This window comes from Ruditapes philippinarum, unplaced genomic scaffold (assembly GCF_026571515.1).
Source record: "Ruditapes philippinarum isolate M1 unplaced genomic scaffold, ASM2657151v2 ctg1737_1_1_1_1, whole genome shotgun sequence".
NCBI lineage: Eukaryota > Metazoa > Mollusca > Bivalvia > Venerida > Veneridae > Ruditapes > Ruditapes philippinarum.
Window position 1 is genome coordinate 43,743 of NW_026862635.1, and position 27,256 is coordinate 70,998.

General features: G+C 32.0%; 1 protein-coding gene across 2 annotated transcripts; it reads right to left on the reverse strand.

The window, feature by feature from the left end:
* Positions 1-1,864: 1,864 nt before the first annotated feature.
* Positions 1,865-14,955, reverse strand: LOC132719662 (uncharacterized). Of its 2 annotated transcripts, XR_009624256.1 has the most exons (7): positions 14,715-14,954; positions 7,964-8,111; positions 7,000-7,130; positions 6,579-6,665; positions 4,121-4,261; positions 2,714-2,836; positions 1,865-2,306 (listed from the first exon to the last, which is right to left on the reverse strand). XR_009624256.1 is itself a non-coding variant. In XM_060703468.1 (4 exons), the coding sequence occupies exons 2-4, from the start codon at positions 4,248-4,250 to the stop codon at positions 2,188-2,190; spliced, it is 372 nt and encodes a 123-aa protein (XP_060559451.1). In that variant the 5' UTR covers positions 4,251-4,261; positions 14,715-14,955; the 3' UTR covers positions 1,865-2,187. The 2 variants fall into 2 exon arrangements, 1 of the variants encoding a protein (XP_060559451.1); XM_060703468.1 differs by lacking the exons at positions 6,579-6,665; positions 7,000-7,130; positions 7,964-8,111 and having other exon boundaries at positions 14,715-14,955.
* Between the last annotated feature and the right edge of the window lie 12,301 nt (positions 14,956-27,256).

Genomic DNA, 27,256 nt, shown 5'->3' on the forward strand with positions numbered 1-27,256 from the left:
CAAATGTCGTAATAGTGGTGTAAAAATATAAACAAGATAGATTAGAGTCATGGTAACACTATTCTTTTTTTGTCCCTCTTTGTTGATTCATTCCAAATGCCGCCACATATAACAATACTAATCTCTAAAATATATAATTCAATTTCCCTTTATAATATTCACTAAATGAGATCATGACTGACTGATTTAAAAAAGCAAGCATATTTTTTTCTGCTGTTTTTTTTCCTTTAAGGTTTAAGTAACATATAATTCTCTCTGCGTGCGTGTGTTACAGCGTGCGTGTGCGTGTGTGTGTGTGCGTGTGTGTGTGTGTGTGTGTGCGTGTGTGTGTGCGTGTGCGCGTGTGCGCGTATGCGTGTGCGTGTGTGCGTGTGCGTGTGCGCGTGCGCGTGTGCGTGTGCGTGTGTGTGTGTGTGTGTGTGCGTTCGTGTGCGTGTGCGCGTGTGCGTGTGTGTGTGCATGTCTTATAGAATTGATTTAAAAGAATTATGCTATTTGAAAACTATAGTTTCATATTTAGAAATATTAAGAAAGCGACTGGATAGAAAATCTGCAAAATATTTTTTTAAATGTTTTATTTATATTTCCTTAACCTTAACTCGTATGTATGCATCACCCATTTTAGATATTTATAATAACATGTTATTTTAAAATGACGTACGAACACAATACAGGATTATATGTTGGTGGGTAAACAGATGGAGAAACCATACCAGTAGGCAAACACGTGGTACAAGTCAAAATTTAGAAAATTAAATTTAAAATCCAATATAAATATAATGCTTTATTTGTGTGTTTGTTTGATTAATTGTACGCCTTTTCTACAAATGTGTGTCATATTTCGGCGGCAAGTCCACCTCATAAAAGAGTCTCAACGGGTTTCCGATAACAGTTTTTACCCAATTTCTCTACAAGAAACCGGCTACTAATCCCATATAAATTCTGAATCAACTTAGATTACATATTCTACTCTCTAAAACAAAAGGCCGTAGATTTGGAAAAAATCGACAGAGTTATAAAGTATAAATAGTGCCTGATATGATGGATTGATTTAATGATATAAGAACACAATTTTTGCTCTTTTCAAACCAAATCCTTAGTTAACTAAAGTAAAGCTTTTAATTGACCGGTAATTTGTTAGACACGTGGTTTTAAAACATAAATTGGGTTTTCATAAGATGACAGGAATATATAACAACCGAACATATACATTCTATAAATACCTTTTTTTCGTGCACATACAATAGTATTTCACGAAGGTAACATATGCTCTTCTAGCACTATGCTTGAAATGTACTAGATTATTGGAAAAGTCTATTATACGCCTTACGGAATATAGGGTATTAGCCGACCAAAAAAAACAACGTTTTGTTTAACTAAAGTCATGACTGCAAATAAGAGGTTCAATACAGCGGTGTTTTTATGTCAAAAATACAACAATGTCAACAATACAATTATATGTCAAATAGAACTATGTCAAAAATACAATTATGGGAGGCGTTTTGTTTTGCATTCTTATAAGCATTTAAAGAAACGGATGCACATACTGAACTTCTGTCGTGCTCGTTTGCTTATTTACAGCTGTAATGCGTGAAAATAATGGTCTCGATAAATATGCATGTGAACAATGAAAACTGAAGTATGTTCAAAGTAATATGATTGATGAAAAGCCTAGAACTGGTAGGAAAAAAAGAAGTCTTCGGAAGTTGAATAAGTAGTTGAAACAAGTAAATTCAGTGGTTATACATGTATATAGTTGATAAAACAAACTCTTATTAAAATCTGAAAAATAGTAACATTTCTCGCAGGCAAGTGCTATGTAATAAATTCGTAGGACCAAATCATATTAACTAAGTTAAGACAATTACCTTTTAAATTGTATATTTTTATTGTACTGGTATTTCTTACAGATGGAATTAACAGGAAAATAATGAATCAGTAATGCTTCAAGTATGCGCCTTATTTTATAATGTACCTTTACGGAAATGAACCTCGTTCTCTATTCAAGCGCACATTTGAATTACTACATTAGGTAAGAGCAACAAATATATCTTGTAATTTTGTCAATTGCGCTATGAATTATACACACACACACACACAGACACACGCATGTAAGTTTATCTAACATTTTTTAATCAAACATTTCATCTGTTTGCCATTTAGTCATTCTGTCGGAGTATTTATATTTTAATAATACATAGGGATACTGTAAATGTAAATCGGCAGCAAAACAATCAGCAATACAAACTGTTCAAGTCTCCATCGTCCAGCAGCGTTTGTTACAATGTTTCCATTAAAATCGCAAACTGTAGAATAAAAAACAAATATTTCAAATACATTGACAATACCATATTTACGGTACAAATACATTGACAATACCATATTTACGGTACAAATACATTGACAATACCATATTTACGGTACAAATACATTGACAATACCATATTTACGGAGTCTCAAAATCGGCACGGGTGTGCATTGTATACACACCGATCTCTCAAATATCGTCAGTAAGACCGGTGTACACAATGCACGGGTTTATAATAAAAAATACAAGATAGAAAGCGAAACACATCAATTTCCAAGCAACCTATATTGTCTTATCAGATAGTTGAGGACCAGATCAAAATATTCCTTTAAGACCCCTATTTTGTTTTGAGCTGAAACAACATTTAGAGCATATACATTTTTTACTCATTTTCAAAGTTATTACCTGGTCCTTTAGCTTGAAACATAACTTTGTCATTGGTAAACTCCATGTTATAGATATTCTTCAAATCTGCAGCTATCATATGCCACGGAACTTGCCCCAAATCAAGTTCATTAGTCGCGGAATCTACAATATTTAATGAATAAATTATCCCATCTTTTGCTCTTATATGTCATTTTCAAAGCACGCATGTGCACAGAGTGGCAAGAATTGGGCGTTTGTGACGACAGTGTGTCAGATTTCGTCGCTGTCAACAATTTCTTTTAACAACATGTCCCCAGAACCACTGGATTGATTTTCACCAAACTTCACATGAATAATCTTTAGCTGGTCCTGTACACACGTTATGTAACTGGTTCCAGTGTGTTGTTTATTTAGGCCCCAGCAGTTTCTAATTAACTTAAATGCCCTGAGCTTAGATAGTTGGCATGTATCCCCTACAACTTTTCCCTGGGGTAAAATATGGCTCGCCCTAGGTGACACTTGGATTATATTAAAAAAACACACACATTTGCTTATGCTTCAATAATTTGGTTAAGAATTAACTAAAACTCATACATTTATTTGTTTATGATTACTAAATTGGTATCGCTACTTTTCAAATTATTATTTCTTAGGCTCAATTTCATTCCATTTCCAGGTGTATATTATTCCTATCAACTGAATCATTTTAAAATGCTTAGAACATCTTTTGAAACTTTTGTATAGAATGGCTGTTCATGTTTGTGATTTCTTTTTATGTTTATGTTGTTGAATATATGTGAACATGAATAAATGCTACTAAATTCAATAAATAAAAATGGATAGATAGATGAATAAATAAATAAATATTTTTCATTACAAAAAGAGTCCACGAATTGACAATTAATACGAATTTCAAATGTAAAACAGTGTGCCTGTTTATTGCCTATTTGTCCGTCCGTCCGTTTGTTTGTCTGTATCCAAAAATTAATAAATGTATACAGTTGGGTACAGAAGCAGAAATTTGTTGAAAATATTTTTGATGCATTTCATTAAGTTAGGTTTTTATTTTGCTTAAAACTATACTTAAAGAACAAATGGCAGCAACATACGTACACAATAGACCTTCCATTAGTTTGTAGTTGATTTGGTTATTTAGTGTACAATTTATATAAAAGCCGATGAAAGGAAATTCCATTTCAATTTCACTCACCCAATATTACCGTTTACAATTGTGTTGCCTTACATCAAAATTACTGATTTAAAAATGTTAATAGATGGATTCTTTGAATAAATGGGTTTTTCAATGGGCCCCTGTATTTCCGACCCGTAATTCAATATTGTAATATTATGGGGCTTTTTCTAATGGATCTATATTAGTTCATTAGCAAAATGAGCTACACATAGATAAGTTTAAGTTTAAAAAACATCTGTACAGATGAAACTTACCTTTGTGTTGTTTTTTTCGGAGTATAATATCAAGATAGTCGACGTCACAAATATCCGGGTCTGTAGAATAGTAGCACGTGTAATAGAATAAATACTGACGAGGATCTTGGGTGTAAAACTTTCCCATCATTGTATTATTACCTAAAAACAAAATATGATAAACATATCAATAAAATGTCATAAATATGATTTCTGTGTGCGGGCGTGTGTGTGCGCGCGTGTGTTGGTGCGTGCGTGCGTGTGTGTGTGCGTGCGTGTGTGTCAAGAGAAATGACTGCCTTAATGTTATTTAATCTAAGAAAAAGATTTAGTAATAAATACTAGAACCAATTTCCAAGATATGGAGGCTGGGCAGCACCGCCTGACATAAAACTGAAATATTCTCAGTTGGAAAACTTGCATGTAATTATTTAGTTAGCACTATTTTTTTAGGTATTTTTATCATTTTCTATCTCAAATCAATATATACTTTTAAACAACAAACTCAGATCATTATTTACACACAAAAGAAAGAACTTTGATCATTATTTACACCCAAAACAAACTCACATCATTTATCAGCCACTTATACGAAATATCTTTTCACGTATACGTCTTTTATGCGCAACAAGACATCTAGCGAGCCCAAGCTCTAAACAACTTAAAGTCAACAAAAAAAAAAATACCCACAAAATGAAAAAAAACAAAAATGAATATCTTTAAAAACTTTTAAGATACAATATAAAACCAAAAATTCATTCCCCAAAAATTTAACTTCAAAAAATTTTTCACAACAGTTTAACACTTTAAAATAAAACCCAATATTTTCATATACTCAAAAAAAGAGCAAATAAAATAATCTTGAAAATTTCAAACCCTCCAAACCCAAAATTTAAATAAAATTTTTTTCACAATATATTATAAACACCAAAACAATAATTTAAACCAATAAAAACCCCGATAATTTAAAATCACCACAAAATTTTATTCACACTTCAAAAAAACCCAAAAAACTGACTTTTAAAAAAAAAAATCCCCTTCAAAAAAACAAAAATTTTTCTTTCCCAAAAAATAACCCCTTTCACACTATCACGTTTTCTCTCTAACTGATGTAAAATCTCTCTCAAAACGGGCATATTTGCTAGCTTAAACGATCTGACCTTTAAACATGTATACATACAGCGACTGGTTTAAACATGATATTTACACTCTATTCAAAACAAGTAAAATGGTTTCTTGCGGGGAACATTTACAATGATTAAAAGATATTTCATTTAACTAGTTTTAACATTGTTTGGGGGAAAAAAGAAAAACAAATAACGTTGTACAATGTATCAGCAATATACTGTAGTTGACAATAATCAATCAATAGAAGAAGGTATTTGGTCTTGGTCGAAAATAAAACAATATTTACGTTTAAGAAAATGAATAAATAACATTGTATGAATAATTCCGTGCAAAAAAATAATACAATAAAATAAAGTAAACACACTAGTTTACGCAGAAAATATCTCTATCTATTATGGCAGATGCCACAAACGAATGTATTAATTCTGTGGATTTTCACTATAAACAATTTATTTTTTTTATTAAAGAAACATTGATAATTTTTAAACACATCTTGCAAGTTTTTCCACCTTAAACGGTAAGGTAATAAATGAAAATTAGAAATATCACGTAATAGTGTTATGTTCTTAATTAGGTGTAATTCGGTGGGAAACGGTCATTTGTCTAGTGGTAAATCCGTAACGTACCGGGAAACGGTATTTAGCTAGGTTTTCGAATATGTCAATTAACCTATCATATACGGTTTAGAGATCACATGCTCCTCCATGTACCGAAAACAGGTCACATGCTCCTCCATGCCTCAAAAATTAAACGCGTACCAATACCCTGCGGGCTCCGGCCCGCAGGGAACAATGTATCACTGTAAAGAAATATTAACTCGTTGTTTCATCTACAACAATATATCACTGTAGGGAAATATTAACTCGTTGTAAAATACATATCTACATATAAACTTCATGATTATTCTGACAGTGGGTATGTGTGCGTGTGCGTGAGTTTATTTATACTCGCTATCGGTTGCTCATATGGATCAGTCCTCCAGAAAAGTCATTTTAGATTTTGAACGATAGTCGGAAGCATTAATCACAACAAAATTACGTAAAAATTGCAGACTCGGTTTGATTGAGTCTGTAATTGAGGATTATGAATACGCGCAACTTCCCTCATGCCCACTAGCACCGACTTGACTTGTACCCAATTCTCAACACTTAATAGTGCCGGTATCAATGATCACGAAGGACCAGAAAAAGCCTCGTGCTCTAACTAAATATTAGTTGGCAAGAGAAATGGTTTAAATTGTTCAGTTATAAATCTAGCTGTTTTAACGACCTTTCTGCTTGCACGGCGTCAGCCAAGTGTGATCGCATACAGTAATAAATACCGTTATTTTTTTATTCTGTCAATTACGTACCGTTTAGTTCTTTAGCTCTTCCACATTCGTCATCGAACCACGTGACCTCTGAATAAAAATTTTTCACATTTCTTCAGTTTAAAATTGCTGAAAGTGTAAAAAGACAACATTATAAAAAAATATACGATACTATATATTAAGAGTTTCGCAGCTTCCTTTAGAATGTGTAGGTCGCTTTATACTGATCGGTCACTGTAAGGACAAGGAGGCCTACAATGCATCCATCGCTACGGGATTAAGCCGATGACATTCTCGTTATAATCGTCTTAAACCGCCATGGGTTCGAAAATATACTACAATTGGTTTTCGGCAAACGCAGATTTTTAAGGTACCGTGAGATCAATTATCTTTATAATGGCGTGGTACAATAATTTAACAAAGTGAATGCTTAAATTCTAAGGATTTCAGTTAAAATACCTACTAGCACATAAGTTGCCTTTCTATTACGCTACTTTGTTCTGAAGGTGTCCATTTGTAAATACACCTTCCATACGTTTGAACAGCAGTGAAGTCCGATCCGTAAACCATAAACCATTCATCTGACGTCACATCCTGTTAGTGTAATTGCATGTAAAGAAGTAACACAAAATAATTACAGTGTAAGCAAAGCAACAACTCTCTAGAAGCCTGAGCCAAATCAATTCACTGACTAAGATTCACAAAGGAAGTATTTAGTGCTTAAGCTAAGACATTAACTGTGCACTTATCCGTATTACGTTTGCAATATTTGTAGCTACCCATTGGCGTCATATATCTGTTAATGCTTGTACCAAACTTTTGACGTTATATGTTAGATTTGTACATATCTATTGACGTCTTATATATCTGTGTATATGGTCCTATTTATAGATATCCTATAATATCTTGTATGTTTGTACGTATTATTCCTATTACAATATCTATTTTTGCTTCATTAAAGAACGAAACATATTTTTAAAAGTAATTTGTTGAACCGTTGAACAGTATTTTACTAATGTTACAGAAATATGGTCGCATCTATGAATATTTCATGATGTTCTACTTCATTTAAAGATATATTTGCTCAATTTGATATTATAGATTATTGGTTATTGCTATACAGTCTCTTTGTAAATATAAAAATAAACATGTTTTGACTTCATAAAAGGTGATCATAATATGAATATATAGTTCATTAAAAAAAAAGTGGCTTTTTTGTTATTAAGAAACCAACTTTGCTTGACTTCGTATAGGGAACGCAGCTTCCCATACGTAGTTTATTCATTCTTTTATTTAAAAAGACATAGATTTCAAAAATTGTCTGTGATTGAAATATTTCACTCAATGATAAGCATAGTATATCTTTAAATAGTAGAAAAAAGTTTTGTTTAAATTTGCTATATTTGGGTTTGTTTTTATAATTTTACCTTATCTGTCAAATTTTGTACCGATACCAGGTCTGTATTCAACTCGAATAAAGAGCAATTTTGATTCACTGTTGCACAAGAATCTGCAGCGTACATATCAGTCGCCATCAAGCTAATCAGTAAAACTAATTTGTATATATCCATTGTGCTGAAATATAGAAATATATCCATTGTGCTGAAATATAGAAATATATCCATTGTGCTGAAATATAGAAATACAATGTATATCGATTGTGCTGAAAAATAGAAATATATCAGTTGTGCTGAAATATAGAAATATATCCATTGTGCTGAAAATTTAAAAATATATCAATTGTGCTGAAATATAGGAATATATCCATTGTGCTGAAATATGGAAATATATCCATTGTGCTGAAATATAGAAATATATCCATTGTGCTGAAATATAGAAGTATATCCATTGTGATGAAATATAGAAGTATATCCATTGTGCTGAAATATAGAAATATATCCATTGTGCTGAAATATAGAAATATATCCATTGTGCTGAAATATAGAAATATATCCATTGTGCTGAAATATAGAAATATATCAGTTGTGCTGAAATATAGAAATATATCCATTATGCTGAAATATATCCAGTGTGTTGAAATATATCCATTGTGCTGAAATATAGAAATATATCCATTGTGCTGAAATTTAGAAATATATTCATTTTGCTGAAATATAGAAATATATCCATTGTGCTGAAATATAGAAATATATCCATTGTGCTGAAATATAGAAATATATCCATTGAGCTGAAATATAGAAATATATCCATTGTGCTGAAATATAGAAGTATATCCATTGTGCTGAAATATAGAAATATATCCATTGTGCTGAAATAAAGAAGTATATCCATTGTGCTGAAATATAGAAATATATCCATTGTGCTGAAATATATCAGTTGTGCTGAAATATAGAAATATATTCATTGTGCTGAAATATAGAAATATATCCATTGTGCTGAAATATAGATATATATCCATTGTGATGAAATATAGAAGTATATCCATTGTGCTGAAATGTAGAAGTATATCCATTGTGCTGAAATATAGAAATATATCCATTGTGTTGAAATATAGATATATATCTATTGTGCTGAAATATAGAAATATATCCATTGTGCTGAAATATATCCATTGTGCTGAAATATAGAAATATATCCATTGTGCTGAAATATAGAAATATATCCATTGTGCTGAAATATATAGAAGTATATCCATTGTGCTGAAATATAGTTATATATCCATTGTGCTGAAATATAGAAATATATTCATTGTGCTGAAATATAGAAATATATCCATTGTGCTGAAATATATAGAAGTATATCCATTGTGCTGAAATATAGTTATATATCCATTGTGCTGAAATATAGAAATATATTCATTGTGCTGAAATATAGAAATATATCCATTGTGCTGAAATATAGAAATATATCCATTGTGCTGAAATATAGAAATATATCCATTGTGCTGAAATATAGAAATATATCCATTGTGCTGAAATATAGAAATATATCCATTGTGCTGAAATAAAGAAGTATATCCATTGTGCTGAAATATAGAAATATATCCATTGTGCTGAAATATATCAGTTGTGCTGAAATATAGAAATATATTCATTGTGCTGAAATATAAAAATATATCCATTGTGTTGAAATATAGAAATATATCCATTGTGATGAAATATAGAAGTATATCCATTGTGCTGAAATGTAGAAATATATCCATTGTGCTGTAATATAGAAATATATCCATTTTGCTGAAATATAGAAATATATCCATTGTGCTGAAATATAGAAGTATATCCATTGTGCTGAAATGTAGAAGTATATCCATTGTGCTGAAATATAGATATATATCCATTGTGCTGAAATATAGAAATATATCCATTGTGCTGAAATATAGAAATATATCAGTTGTGCTGAAATATAGAAATATATCCATTGAGCTGAAATATAGAAATATATCCATTGTGCTGAAATATAGAAGTATATCATTGTGCTGAAATATAGAAATATATCCATTGTGCTCAAATAAAGAAGTATATCCATTGTGCTCAAATATAGAAATATATCCATTGTGCTGAAATATATCAGTTGTGCTGAAATATAGAAATATATTCATTGTGCTGAAATATAGAAATATATCCATTGTGCTGAAATATAGAAATATATCCATTGTGCTGAAATATATAGAAGTATATCCATTGTGCTGAAATATAGTAATATATCCATTGTGCTGAAATATAGAAATATATTCATTGTGCTGAAATATAGAAATATATCCATTGTGCTGAAATATAGAAATATATCCATTGTGCTGAAATATAAAATATATCCATTGTGCTGAAATATAGAAATATATCCATTGTGCTGAAATATATAGAAGTATATCCATTGTGCTGAAATATAGTAATATATCCATTGTGCTGAAATATAGAAATATATTCATTGTGCTGAAATAATAGAAATATATCCATTGTGCTGAAATATAGAAATATATCCATTGTGCTGAAATATAGAAATATATCTATTGTGCTGAAATATAGAAATATATCCATTGTGCTGAAATATAGAAATATATCCATTGTGCTGAAATAAAGAAGTATATCCATTGTGCTGAAACATAGAAATATATCCAATGTGCTGAAATATATCAGTTGTGCTGAAATATAGAAATATATTCATTGTGCTGAAATATAAAAATATATCCATTGTGTTGAAATATAGAAATATATCCATTGTGATGAAATATAGAAGTATATCCATTGTGCTGAAATGTAGAAATATATCCATTGTGCTGTAATATAGAAATATATATATCAGTTGTTCTGAAATATAGAAATATATCCATTTTGCTGAAATGTAGAAATATATCCATTGTGCTGAAATATAGAAGTATATCCATTGTGCTGAAATATATCCATTGTGCTGAAATATAGAAACATATACATTGTGCTGAAATATAGAAATATATCAGTTGTGCTGAAATATATAGAAGTATATCCATTGTGCTGAAATATAGAAATATATCCATTGTGCTGAAATATAGAAATATATCCATTGTGGTAAAATATATCCATTGTGCTTGAAAATAGAAATATATCCATTGTGCTGACATATAGAAATATATCCACTGTGTTGAAATATAGAAATATATCCATTGTGCTGAAATATATCCATTGTGCTGAAATGTAGAAATATATCCATTGTGCTGTAATATAGAAATATATATATCAGTTGTTCTGAAATATAGAAATATATCCATTTTGCTGAAATATAGAAATATATCCATTGTGCTGAAATATAGAAGTATATCCATTGTGCTGAAATGTAGAAGTATATCCATTGTGCTGAAATATAGATATATATCCATTGTGCTGAAATATAGAAATATATCCATTGTGCTGAAATATAGAAATATATCAGTTGTGCTGAAATATAGAAATATATCCATTGAGCTGAAATATAAAAATATATCCATTGTGTTGAAATATAGAAATATATCCATTGTGATGAAATATAGAAGTATATCCATTGTGCTGAAATGTAGAAATATATCCATTGTGCTGTAATATAGAAATATATCCATTGCGCTGAAATATTGAAATATATCAGTTGTGCTGAAATATAGAAATATATCCATTTTGCTGAAATGTAGAAATATATCCATTGTGCTGAAATATAGAAGTATATCCATTGTGCTGAAATGTAGAAGTATATCCATTGTGCTGAAATATAGATATATATCCATTGTGCTGAAATATAGAAATATATCCATTGTGCTGAAATATAGAAATATATCAGTTGTGCTGAAATATAGAAATATATCCATTGTGTTGAAATATAAAAAAATATCCATTGTGCTGAAATATAGAAATATATCCATTGTGCTGAAATATATCCATTGTGCTGAAATATAGAAATATATCCATTGTGCTGAAATATAGAAATATATCCATTGTGCTGAAATGTAGAAACATATACATTGTGCTGAAATATAGAAATATATCAGTTGTGCTGAAATATATAGAAGTATATCCATTGTGCTGAAATATAGAAATATATCCATTGTGCTGAAATATAGAAATATATCCATTGTGCTGAAATATAGAAATATATCCATTGTGCTGAAATATATCCATTGTGCTGAAATATAGAAACATATACATTGTGCTGAAATATAGAAATATATCAGTTGTGCTGAAATATATAGAAGTATATCCATTGTGCTGAAATATAGAAATATATCCATTGTGCTGAAATATAGAAATATATCCATTGTGGTAAAATATATCCATTGTGCTTGAAAATAGAAATATATCCATTGTGCTGACATATAGAAATATATCCACTGTGTTGAAATATAGAAATATATCCATTGTGCTGAAATATATCCATTGTGCTGAAATATAGAAATATATCCATTGTGCTGATATATAGAAGTATATCCATTTTGCTGAAATATAGAAATATATCCATTGTGTTGAAATATAGAAATATATCCATTGTGCTGAAATATAGAAATATATCCATTGTGCTGACATATAGAAATATATCCATTGTGCTGAAATATATCCATTGTGCTGGAAAATAGAAATATATCCATTGTGCTGACATATAGAAATATATCCATTGTGTTGAAATATAGAAATATATCCATTGTGCTGAAATATAGAAATATATCAATTGTGCTGAAATATATAGAAATATATCCATTGTGCTGAAATATAGAAATATATCAATTGTGCTGACATATAGAAATATATCCATTGTGCTAAAATAAAGAAATACATGCATTGTTCTGAAATATAGAAATATATCCATTGTGCTGAAATATAGAAATATATCCATTGTGCTGAAATATAGAAATATATCCATTGTACTGAAATATAGAAATATATCCATTGTGCTGAAATATAGAAATATATCCATTGTGCTGAAATATATCCATTGTGCTGAAAAATAGAAATATATTCATTGTGCTGAAATATAGAAATATATCAATTGTGCTGAAATATAGAAATATATCCATTGTGCTGAAATATAGAATTATATCAATTGTGCTGACATATAGAAATATATCCATTGTGCTAAAATAAAGAAATACATGCATTGTTCTGAAATATAGAAATATATCCATTGTTCTGAAATATAGAAATATATCCATTGTGCTGAAATATAGAAATATATCCATTGTGCTGAAAAATAGAAATATATCCATTGTGCTGACATATAGAAATATATCCATTGTGCTGAAATATATCCATTGTGCTGAAAAATAGAAATATATTCATTGTGCTGAAATATAGAAATATATCATTTTACTGAAAAAAAGAAAAAATATCCCTTTTTGCTGAATATTTAAAAAAAATAAATTTTTGGGGAGGCAGGAAAAATTTTTTTATATTTTCAAAATTTAAAATTAAAAAAATTGATTTCATTTTTGCTCTAAAGTTTTAGGAAATAGATTTTTTTTTTTAAAGTACAATAATGCCCATTTTATGTTATTTGATTGGTTTTTTATCCCAAATTTTTTTTTAGTAAGGGAGGGTTTTTTCAAAGGGATTCGATTAACCCCATATCTTCCATTTTTTTTTAAAAACAAAAATTTGCTTTAAAAAAGGGCATGTCCAAACTTAAAAAAAAATTAAAAGGATGGCGAAAGGGTTATAAATTTTCCCAATTTTTTAGGTGAAAAAATTCCCCCTGTTTTTATGATTCTGCAAAAAATTTTTTTCTGTTTTAAAGTTATAAATTATGCAGAGATCTCGGGATGAAACATGAATTAAACTGTTTAGCTGTTTATGTGACTTCACTTTCCGTTATTAATGCCACTCGCTCTCTAACTTATAAACTAATGAAAACGTTTTTTAAAATATACAGAGAGCAAAATCAGACCGCTACCACAAGGTCAAGGTCACCACTAATTGGTCAAATCGATAACTTAAAAACTGATTAAAAGTTTAAAAGTTTAAAAAACAATTTCAAACTTGGCACAAATGATCACAGTAATACACTACTATGAGATAGGCTAAACCTACAGGGAAAAAATCGAGACCTTCATAAAAAGACAAGAAAAAAATCGAGACATACTATGAACAAAAACACTGGACCTACATACATAAACGAGAAACTATATAAACAGAGACCTACATGAAAAATGACGATACCTTTATAAAAGGTGAGATCTACATTAAGGTCAGACATACATGAAAAAATGAGACATACATGAAACAGACGAAACTTATACCTACATGAAATAAACGACACCTACATAAACGACCCGTCATAAATGGGATAGACTAGATTTAATGAAATAGACAAGACTTACACGAAAAAATAAGATTTTTATTCAAAAACGAGAATTACATCAGAAAGATCAACCCTATTTTTTAAAAAAAGGACGGGATTTACGATGCTTTCATAAAGACAACCAATAAATAGAAGATTAGCCCTATTTAAAAAAACAAGATTTACATGAAGAAGACGATACCTTTATAAAGACAACCAATAAATAGAAGATCAGCCCTATTTAAAAAAACAAAAAAAAAAAAACAATAAAAAAACAACATAAATGGAGTAAACGATTCTTATATATACACATACAAGGCATATAAGAAAGACCAGACCTACATTAAAAACATAAGACATTCAATCTAAAGACTAATAAAATAAAATTTTAACTGATTTATCATTCTGATGTCTGTTAAGAGGTTCCTTAAAAAAATCTTAAATATTTACCTGTGGCAACTTTTGTATATCCTTTAATAATTCCTTTGTTGCGGATTTGTAATTGAAAAACTCGTCTTCTCCAACTTAAACACTTCTATTTGTTCTTAAATTAACAGCTATGCTCTATTAATATAAAATACATGTGCAATACTTTTCAGTGGCATAAGAACATTTATGATTGTGTAACACAAAAGAGAAAATTTATACAGGTACCGACTACTGCATAGCAAATAAACCACATATAATTTTGTTATGTTATTATTGTAAGGTATAAATATGTAGCATCAGCTATGTGAAGGTCATACCTGTATTATGAAACGTGTTAACGATGCAAACGCGTAAATTTATGCAAACGTTTATTGTGAGCCCGTATTGTGATACATTTCGATATAGTCAACCCGTATTGCAAAACACAATGCAATGAAATTTTTGTCATAATGTATAACAATACAGAGTGTGTATGTGCGCCGTTAGTGCGCGTGTGCCTATGTGCGTGTGTTATTTATTTATTTATTTGTCAAAGAATTACATCTTTTAAATATTTTGTTTAGGTGCCATTTATCTAGCTTAAGGTCTTCAGCGTATCCGGTTTATACCGTGACAGGTCGTGTTTAACATCGCATCAGACAAAACAAAAAATGTTTAAAAAACGGCCTAAAAAGTTTTGGAAGCCAGAACCATTATTTAATTAACCAACGCCGGAATCCGTATATTTTAGCTGCAATAAGTAACAGTTTTCTAAACGTGTCTGTATATTTTAGCTGCAATAAGTAACAGTTATCTAAACGTGTCTTCTTACAGACTTAATAAGACACTTTTTGAAACCTCTGCTTTGGATATAGCCGTATATAAAGAATTTCACAATTTATTATCACTAAACTGTTTCAGATAATAAACTCGATATGTTTTAATGAAAATGATAATTGACTTATTGTTATGTACATTTTTAATGTTATATGAACAAAATAAGACATTTTGTATTATAATTGAAATATCATATCTTATATCATTTTACACTTCCTTCTTTATATAATAATAATATGTTTTTATATTAGTATGCATAAGCATATCTACCAAGTTTACTACAATTTTATCACAAAACGACGGTCAAGGTCAGTATGAATAGTTCAGTAAACATTCAGTACATACTTTATATTTAAATGTCCCCTTGATATAAATAAAGGAAGACGGTAATGAAGATGCGCAAAACCCTATGAAACAACACAATTTCCGGGGTCCAAATGTTTCCTGTAAAAAAAAACATTTTAAAAAAGGTTTTATTGGGCGGGGGGGTGGGGTTGGGGGGGGTTTCCGAAAAGTTCCTTTTGTTAGCTAGGGTGTGTTCCACATTTGACAGAACTCGTTGATCGGTTCAAACCATTATGTGAGAAGTAAATGAATCGAAACAAGTTGTATCTTTAAAAAAAAATAAAAAAGATTCTCAGCCGAAGTAAAATAGAGAAAAACAGAATCCCTAAAGAAAGTCCAATACAACAAAATTGAAAATGTTGCAGGCTCGGTTTGATTGAGCCTGGTTAAACTGCAAATGTTATTTCTACGTTTTCGCTTAGACTTAATAAAACATTTTATTTTAAAAAAATGGGTTTTAAATCCCCTTTTTTGGGTACAAAAATAAAAAAAGTTTGCATTACTATAAAAAAGACTTAAAATTTTAATTTTTGGGGAGCTAAAAAAAAAAAAAACGGGTTTTTAAGAAATTTAAATTTTTAAAACATATACAAAGTTTGGTTAAGTAAATATTTTGTTCCCCAACTTTTTTTTACGTTTTTCAAATGGGAAAAGTAAATCACCAAACTAAACCGTACTTATAAAAGTTTTTTTTTTTACAATTTAAAATGTAAAGATAAAAAATGGCGTTAGAATTTTGAAAAAATGATTTAAAAGAATTAAAAAATTTTGGGAAATAAAAAAAAAGGGTTTAAAACCTCCTTAACATTTTTTTTTTAAATTTAAACTTTTAAATTTTTTTGTAGAAATATCCTTAAAATTTTTTTTAGATTGCCAATATTTAAAAATTTTTGTTTAAAAAATTTTAAAGGTTTCCCCCATTAAGAAAGAGGTATTGTAAAATAATATAGCACCGGTAACTTTGCGTTGTGTAACACTTATCCTGTAAGAGTCAGTTATTGTTTAATATCTGTTGTATCAAAGTTTGGGGACCTTTCTGTTGAAATGTGTGAGAGTTAAATCGTATACATATACATGCACAGTGCGTTAACTGAAGTACAAGTATTATTTACCCGCACTCCAGAGCATACCCATTGATTGGCTTATTTTTGCTGGGGTTTACTTATTGGGACGGCAGATAAAGGGAAAGCGATAGAAATAACATATTCAGATGCTCGTTGGTTACTTTTTTCTGGGGTTTCATACTGTGACAACAGGGAAAGTGTTTTTATGATACAAAAAGAGAAAGAACATCAAAACACTCGGCAATCTGATTAATACTGGGGGCTACTCCCCTCGTACAAATCAGATAGCCTCGTATTTCGATTCTCTTTCTATTACATTACTACACGGTAAAGTATTTAATATTTTGCAAGTTCAACCAATAGACTTTTGAAAAAAATAAAGGAAACTTCGAAAACAGTTCCTCATTTTGTTAAATTTCAGGGAGTTTTTAATTAGGCACAAGAATGTATCAAAATGGGCTGGGTATGGTAACTTTTTTATACATGTATATATATATTTCACAAAGTAGAAACAATCAATTTGCGTGTGCGGATTGTACGCTGAATGTTATTAGTGGTTTCTTAACAATAATTAGTGGAAAACGTTTTTCAAAAGGGTGACATTGTAGATAATTTAAAGGTTTCCCATTTCTAAATAAGAGTCATTCTAACACCCTAGCTTAAGTTCAGAAAAACTGGACTAACTCGATATCTGTACCGTAAAGTTTGTTTACATTTTGCATACAGGTGTCATTTCAGGCATAAATCTTACCTATTCCTGGTTAAGTGTCTCTTTGAATCCCAACTCTATTCTGATCGTTTTTGTTATGTGTTGATGTTGTCAATTTTTCAGTTCTATATAGTGCCCGTAAGAATGGTCATTTCCTTAAAGAGAGTACAAATAAAATAAAATGAAATACTGATTTACATTTTTTTTTCAGAAAGAAAAATGGCGGATAGTTTAGGATATATGGTGACTTTTCTGTGCTTAACGGTACCGATGGTTCTATGTCACAACAACAACACGTGTGTGTTTGACGTCCAGAGTAACATAACTGAGGAGACCTTTTCCGTCGTGAGACGTTAAAAAAAAACTTTGTATTTGGGTGAAGTTGACATGGTGATATTTGATGTTTCATTCAACCAGGAAAATGTCTTTCTGGATGATATGGACATTCCTTTGTATAATGTAACCGACGAAACAATATGGGACAAATTAACGTACTACTTCCTTGCGAGCTCATCTGGAATAAAACTACTTAGATATCCAAAGCACGTAGAGTACCTTTCTTTAGGAACACTTTCACAAAATATAAGAACTGTATATCTTACTGTATTAGTAGAACATTTTTTAGACACACACTGTCATTCAACTATCAAAGGTATACAGTTGTCTATTAAGTATCTTCTATTAGATGTGTTTTCAACTGTTGAAAAACAATATGCGGACAAAAGTCTACGGATATGTTTTATCGATGTTCAAACAAATGACCAAAATCAAGCGTTTATATTTTACCCTCCGTTTTACACAAACGAAATGTATAAATATGATTGTCTAGCGTTCGGAAATTCAACATTTTCAACAGAAACATTTGTACAGGAGTCCTCTTACAGTCTGATAATTTCAGTTTTTGCTTCAATGATTTTAATTTTCTTATATCCACTTTTAGGCTTTCTGCTTCCAACAGTTACTTCATCACCAGAAAATAATCCACATTTGTACTATACAGTGGATGAAATACCTTTCTCGTTGAGGCGTGTTTTCATGCAAGTTTTTAGATTTAAACTCATGAGATTGACATCAATCATTATGTTAATAGTTTTACTATGGCTGGGTTCCTATCAATTTTGCGTCAACTTTACCGACGTAGACTTGCTCGAGTCTTGTGAAGTACAACTTTCAATCAAAACGGTATCTCAAATGCTATTTATTGATTTTGTTGTATTATTCTTTTTATGCAGTTGGCTTGCTCTTTGTGCATCGTACAGAATGTCATCAAATGAAGAAGGAAACAAATTTTTAAAATGTATCTTCGTTCTTTCCTATAAATCAAACGGATCACGGGAAACTCGGATCTTCAAAAATTTGACACATGTCTATTTTATGTCCGTAGTTGATTCTAATGATATCTTTTTGGACTCGCATTACTTATGGACAAACTTTGCTTATCTTTACTTCAAAAGATTTCTTTCTTTGGTAAAGGTCAGCACGTGGAGGTTTGTTTTCAAACGTTCGTGGGAAGCAGAAGACTCTTGCTCGTTCTTAAGAAAAATAGAACTTGTTTTAATTGGTTGGCCGATGATCTTAATTATTAACACAATAAACTTGGTTTTGCAGTGCACTATAATGACTGGTCCTTTTTTCCAAGGACTTCTATTTCTATTCTTCAAAGTTGCCAACATGGTTTGTTGTAAAATTGAAGGTCGTGTGCTTGAAATCCTCAGAGGACTTGTCCTTTTCATTTGGATACTGTTAAATATTTGTTATCTATTCGGTACATATCTTCTATATGTTACATATGTTACCAGCCCAGTTATTACCCTGTTACATATTATTGTTTTTACAACTATTGGACTGACCCACAACATTGGTTACTATGCGCCTTATTTACTTACCGTTGCTGTGTTACTTCGCGAGATTCGTTATATATACAAATATATTACCAATAAACATAAACAAATTTTGGTGATAATATTTGAATGTATAAATGCTGAGTTACGAATGTTAACACGTGCAAGTACGACAATGGATCCAAAACTACTTCCGGTAAAAATCTATGAAAGAATTCGTAAAGAGGTTTATCCATTCTCTGAAAGTCTTGCAGACATCTTCTTACAATTGTTACCATTTTCATTGTTTTATGCCCTTGTTTTTATGCACATCTTCAGCATTTCAAGTGATGACGTAACCATTGTGCATACGTCACCGAATGTGCTAGCGTTTATTTTTGTATGGTCGTTTCCACCATATATGAGAAGAATTTTCAGGGGAGATAGATTAAGCAAAAGATACTTAAAGACAAAGACTGAAAGGTCTTTACTTCGGCTACAAACTAGTTTAATACAAAATGAGTCCGAAACACGACACCGAAACAATTTGAATGAATTCTCACCTCTGTTGCGAGAAAGGCGGTAAAAACCACTTTGCTGCCTATAATTGACAGTCATACCTTGACTCTTGACTTTTTTGTAAGTTCAATATTTAGAATACAGGTATGTTGCGTGTAATGTAAAGATTCAACAGCTTGGTTTGTGGAGTCGAAGACAACTTGTAATTGATTGTAATTGATTGTTTTTGAATAATGATTTTGCATGACGTCATCGCATGCGTTATAATCTTTATGCCGAATATGAACATTGTATTTTCCCCAAAAGTGTTACAAATTTTTGTTTGATACTGTGTTTTATAATAAATATACTTTACAAATGCAGCTGAATGTTTCAATGAGTTTATTTGTTTGGGTCGTCAGACCAAACAAATAATGGTAGGAAAATTTCAGACCCTGATGTACTTATTTGCAAATACCGAAAGTCGTCCAAACTCCTCGGAGCGGCTACTTCCCTTTATATGTACATTGACGCCGAAAAGACCACAGTGTAAAGATTGTCAAATGACAGGCGCATTAATTTTCGTAACGAAAAAATAGTTCCCGATTGGTCGGGGATTTCTAATATTGTGTTATTTTTTATAGATATACATGCTTATATTCAGCTCCATGATTATTTACTTCAGTGTTAAAAAGCAGGTTTACCGTGAACAAAATATATCGAAATTAATAAGGGTTACAAACTCTAATTTAGAATAATATGGTATTCTTATAAATCCCCGTGACTGAAAGGTTTACACGCTCGCTTTGGAAAGAGAGAGGTCTGGAGTTCAAATCCCAGTTGAGGCGTCTCATTTTTAAGTCAAATAAACATTGAATTGAATATCAGTGCAGTGTTGCAATTAGTCATATAGCCAATTTAATATAGATATAACACTGGAAACAGCATTGGTGACATTATACAAACAAATTGGTTTATAATCTCACAACTTTCACCTTTCTGATATTCTGAGACCAAAACAAATTCAGCGCCTTCTGTGCTTTGATTGTTTGTGTATGTAGTCTATCTATGTTTTAAAACAACTGAATGTGTTTTACTGTAATTTTACAAACAAATGTAAATTTGCAAACAAATGAATATGTTTGAATGATATTTGCAAGCAACTAAATATGTCTTAATGTTATTTTGCAATCATCTGAATGTGTTAAGATTTCATTTTGCAAGAAAGTGAATGTGTTTTAATCTAATTTTGCATGAAACTGAATGGGTTAAATGTAAGTTTGAAAGCCACTAAATGTGTTTTAATGTAATTTTGCGGCAACTGAATGTGTTTTAATGTAATTTTGCAAGCAACCGAATATGTTATGACTTAATTTTGGCGGCTACAGAATGTGTTTTAATATAATTTTGCAAGCGACTTAATGTGTTTTAATCTAATTTTGCAAGCAACTGAATGTGACCTCATCTAATTTTGCAAGCAACTGAATGTGTTTTAATATAATTTTGCAAGCAATTTAATGTGTTTTAATGTAAATTTTGCAATCAACTGAACCTGTTAAAGTTTAATTTTGCAAGCAACTGAATGTGTTTATGCATGTAGTTGAATATGCATTTCAAAATAACTTTCTCCTGCAGTCAACAATTATATATTTCATGCAGCCTACAGTGTTTAAAATATCTTCTTTTATGTACATCAATATATATGTTCTTATCTATATGTACGTGTAGTAGAATGTGATTTCTTTGTACATAGTATTTCTTGTATGTAACTTGTGTGTTATTTGTTGTAGATTATTTCCGCAAGCAGCAGGGTATGATTAAATGTTATGCATTAATAAAATATCTCACAGTGTCTTGTTATTCATCAACCATTTCCTATGTCATTTTGTTGAATTTATCAATTCAGTTAATTCATTGTTTTTAAATTGTTTTCGCATACGCGAAGGGTCACCAAATAGTTTTCTTGTATCATAAATCTGCTTTTGGTGGATCGGTGCAACAACAGTACAAATACGGCATATTCAATTGTCGCTGAGGAACAAAGGAAATACATCGCCAAAATATGTCGCCAAAGGAAATTCTGACGCGCTGTTGTGTTGAAAATTGCGTCGTTCTGTTGTGATCATGAATCGAACATTTGTCATTAGTTCTGCCGTTCTGAACATTTTGTTAATTTGAACCGTCTGTCGTTCTGAACATTTTGACGTTTGAACGGTCTGTCGTTTTGGACATTTGTCGTTATGTCAGGTTGAACAACTTTGTCGTTCGTTCTATACGTCTTGTAAAATACTTTTGTCGTTAAGAGTATTTTGACCTTCTGAACAGTTTTTATTTGTTTGGGTCGTCAGACCAAACAAATAATAGTAGCGAAATTTCAGACCCTGTTGCTGTTAATTGCAAATGCCGAAAGTAGTCCGCTTTTTGAAGCGGTTACTTCTCTGTATATGTACACTGACGCCGTAAAATTCAGGGGAAATCACTGCGTAAAGATTGTCAAATGACAGGCGCATTAATTTTCAAGTAAAATAGTTCCCGAATGGTCGAAGATTTCTTATATTGTTTTATTCTTTATAGATATACATGTTTATAGTAAGCTCCATGATTATTTACATCTGTGTTAAACAACAGATTTAGCGTCGAAATAATAAGAGTTACAAACCCTAATTTATAATAATATGGTTTTTCTTCAGGCCATTAATATATAACTCCGCCGTGGCCGAGGGGTTTTGCACGCTCGCTAAGGAATCGAGAGGTCTGGAGTTCAAATCCCAGTTAAGGCAACTCATTTTTTTTATTTTTTTAAGTCAAATAAACATTGAATTGAATATCAGTGTTGCAATTAGTCTTACAGCCAATTTACTACAGTTAAAACACGGTAAAGCATTGGTGGCACTATACAAAAACAAATTGGTTTATAATCTCACTGACATTCTGAGACTTAAACAAATTCAGCGCCTTCTGTGCTTTGATTCGGTCTGGTATGCGTGCTATGTGTTTACATTATTCTGAATTTTACCATTGAAAAAGTAAACGACAGGAAACCATATGTCAATCGACTTTGAAATATTTGAGGTGTTACAAAAACTTCAAGTAAAATATAAGTCGAGAATTTTGCCAAAATGCTTGACAGAGTTACCTCTCTCTGTCTACAGGTTGGGCCATTATGGTGAACAAGTGTGCAAAGTTTCAAAGCAATATATCAATGAACTTTGAAAATATTTAAGGTTTTACAAAAACTTAACGTAAATTCTAAATCAAAAAAGGGGCATAATTATGTCCAAAAGGTTGATTGAGTTACCTCCTCCTGTCTACGGGAGACTAGGATAGCTCTACTTTAATATTCTTATCGACTAGTCGAGCTAAAAAGTAGCGAGATTTAACGTTTTTCTTTTTTAAACCTTTAAACAGTTACTGGTACTGTAATAAGCTACAGTTCTTGAAAGAAACATGCGATAATCAGGGTTAATTATCGCAAAGTGTTTTTACATTATGATTCTCACAAGGATTAAAGTTTCAAGCATGACAGAATGAATGTAACATCTCGCTACTTTATCTTTAAAAATACGGATGGGTGAGACGAGACTTTCAGAAAAATTCTTACATGTCAATTGGTGTCATTTATATGGTCCAAACTGGACACCGTATATTTAAGCTGCACTAAGTAACAGTTATTCAAGCGTGTCTTTTTTACGCTACGTGCCATCACACAAATCACGTGATGATGTACTTATCACATGATTGTGTCAAGATGGCGGACACGCAAAAGAAATCGTTGAACAAGTGTTATATCTGTACATAATAAACAGCGACATTATAACTTGGGCTCTGGTGTCAAGTCTTTCGATTTGATACAAAATCATTTTTGCTTTATAATTATAAATTACCTGAATGATTTCTCTTTCGAAAGCGGCCATTGTTTTGGAAATAAACGGTGCGATATTAAAAATTATTTTCATAATATCTATGTTTCCGAAATTATTTTATATTTTAGTTCAAATCTTCTTCTTCTTCTTCCGGGTAATGTGCCGGGCCCCTCTGGAGCATCGTCGCACAATTGTGACTATTTACATGAGTGAAGGGAACATCAAGTGCAGCTAAAAACAGGTTAAAAACACCATGCTCCAGAGTTACTCGTGCAGCGCACCCATCCTCGTCTTGAAGACCTCTAGGGACGGGGGTGTCATCACGACTTCTGGTAGGCTGTTCCAAAGTCGGATCCCAGAAGGAAAGAATGAGTACTTGTATGAGTTGACACTGGTAAAGGGTTGTAGGTACTTGTTGGCATGGCCTCGGGTGTGTACTCCAGCAGGGATCAGTATGTGATGGGCTCGGATATCCACCAGGCTGTTAATGACTCTGTACATCATCACTGCTTTGGTTTGCTGACGGCGGGCTTCTAGAGTGTCCCAGCTTAGAGCTTCCATCATTGCAGTAACGCTGCTGGTGTGACGATAATCACCTGTGCAGAACCTGGCTGCTCTTCGTTGGCAGTTCTCGAGCTTACTGATGTTGGCCTTGGTGTGTGGGTCCCATACTGACGAAGCATACTCGAGCTGAGGTCTAACCAGTGTTTTGTAACATGTCGCCTTGATGTTCTGTGGACAGTGTGATAAGTTTCTGCGTAGAAAGGCAGTGGTGGTGTTCGCCTTCTTTGCAGTAGCGTCAATGTGGCTGTTCCAGGAAAGCGTATTGTCAAGTGTGACACCCAGATACTTTGCCTTGTTCGTCTGCTTGAGTGTTTGGCCATGGATGGCATAGGACCAAGTTATCACTTTCCGCTTGTTGGTAATGCGAATCATCTCACACTTGTCAGGATTAAACATCATCAACCAGTCTTGCTCCCAGTTTTGTAGGCGGTCAAGATCCTGTTGTAGTGCAATGCTGTCTTCCTCAGAGCTGATGGTCCTATATAGTAGGCAGTCATCTGCGAAGAGGCGTGCTGTGGAGGAGACCCTGCCCGGCAAGTCGTTAATGTAGACTAGAAACAAGAGAGGCCCTAGGACTGTGCCTTGCGGGACTCCTGATGTGACTGGTGCTGGAGAGGATGTCTTCCCGTCGAGTACTACTTGTTGTTGACGATGTGAGAGGAAGCTGTTGATCCACCCCAGAGTCTTGCCTCTGATCCCATAGTGGTGAAGCTTGGCCGAGAGACGTCGATGGGGACCTTGTCAAACGCCTTGGAGAAGTCTAGTAAGATGGCGTCGATCTGCTGTTTGTTGTTCAGGCCCGTTGCAAGGTCCTGGACTGTGGTGATCAGTTGCGTCTCGCATGATCTCTTCTTCCGAAAGCCATGTTGCATATCGGAGAGGATGTTGTTCTGATCGAGGAAACTGATCACGTGGCTATGGACAATGTGCTCCATAATCTTGCAACAGATGGATGTCAGCGAGACTGGGCGATAGTTTGAAGGCTTACTCTTGTCTCCCTTCTTGAATAGTGGTGTGACTAGTGCGCCCTTCCAGTCATCTGGTACTTGGCTCTGATCGTGTGAAGCTTGGAATATGAGTGTCAGCATTGGTGATATGGCTGAAGCCAGTTCCCTCAGAAATCTGGATGAGATCTGGTCCGGTCCAGTGGCCTTGTGTGGGTTGAGATTCTCCAGGAGCTTCTTGACACCCTTCTCATGGATCTGCAGTGGAGGGGCTGTTTCTTGAAGGTTAGGGCCCATGTTCGGTAGGCTCTCAGCATCTTCTTCGGTAAAGACGGAGGAGAATTGGGCATTGAGAATCTCTGCTTTGGCACATGGGTCGGAATGGCTGATGCCATCTTTCTTGAGTGGTGCAACGCCTGAGCTGTCACTCTTTATGCTCTTGAGGTTCTTGAAACATTAGCAGACCCGTGTGTACTTTTTAAAATAAATATTAAAATTTAAAAAAAAAGTCACATCGTCAAATATCTTGACGAAAATGTTGTGATGGCAGCTAGAGCTCTAATCCTGTAAGTGGAGATCACTGCGTTGGAGATTGGTCTTCTTACAGACATAGAAGACACTTTTTGAATACAGGTCTCTGCTTTGGATATAGTCGTTTAAAGAATGTTACAACCAGTTATCACTAAACTGTTTCAGATAAATTCGATATGTTTTAATATATATGATAATTGACTTATTGTAATGTAATTAATGTTATGTGAACAAGATCACAAATATCTGAACTGTTATTGAATTATCATATTTTATATCACTATATACTTCCTTCTTTATATAATAACAATTAATATGTTTATATAAGTGTGCATAAACATACCTAATTTACTATGGTTTTATCACAAAACGACGATAAAGGTCTTTATCACTGATAAAGTGATACTGAATCATTGGATTATCCATATTTATAAATTTATAAATTACACGAACGCTGATTTCTATCTGTTCGATTACTTTATTGTATATTGTTAAAAATCGTTTCTTACGATTCATTCCATCAGCAATCATACATGATATACACTATGCCTGGAAATAATCACCATATTTTATCGATAAAAATATCAGTTTAGCTAATTTAGCAGTTCTAAGTGCCATAACCTGATAACGTCACGTGTCTTCACAGAAGTAGGACATGTAAACATCAATTAAGTATACGTAAGAATTTGCATAATTAATATTCCCGTGGACATGGAGTTCCATTACATAACATGATAATTGTACACATGTAGAGAGGAAAAAATCATAATACTTGTTACAACCGATGACCTGCATAATGGCATATTGGCAAATAAGTGTTAAGTAATATAAATTGCTTCGTTTGTAGAAAAATATCCCTGATGCGCCAAGAAAATTTTCATTCTCAGGCATATCTCCGGCATGTAATCTTTCAAAACATTTGACAATGAAGTGTATTTTTAAAAAACTTTCATTATAAGATATTACATTCAAAATACATAAATTAATTCTATTTTGTTAAATAATTGTAATTTATAAACACTCATTGTGCCTTTTATGCAAAAATATTTCAAATAAAAATAAAATACCCCAATTATTTTCGAATTAAACACAGGAACCTGAAATTCTATCCAAAACAAAAAAATAACGATTTAAAAAAATCCCATACATATACTATAAGTTTTTTTTTATAGTATATGTATGGGATTTTTTTTAAATCGTTATTTTTTTGTTTTGGATAGAATTTCGGGTTCCTGTGAATTAAACAAATCTTCCACAGTTTGGTAAATTAGGACAGTGGAAAATAATTTTGTCGCGTAGTAAAGCATAAGCGCACCTGCTACGGAAATACCCGATCGTATATTCATCCAATCATAATTAACTATACCGCCATTCCGTTACGGACTTGTTGCCAAGTGATGTTTACCATC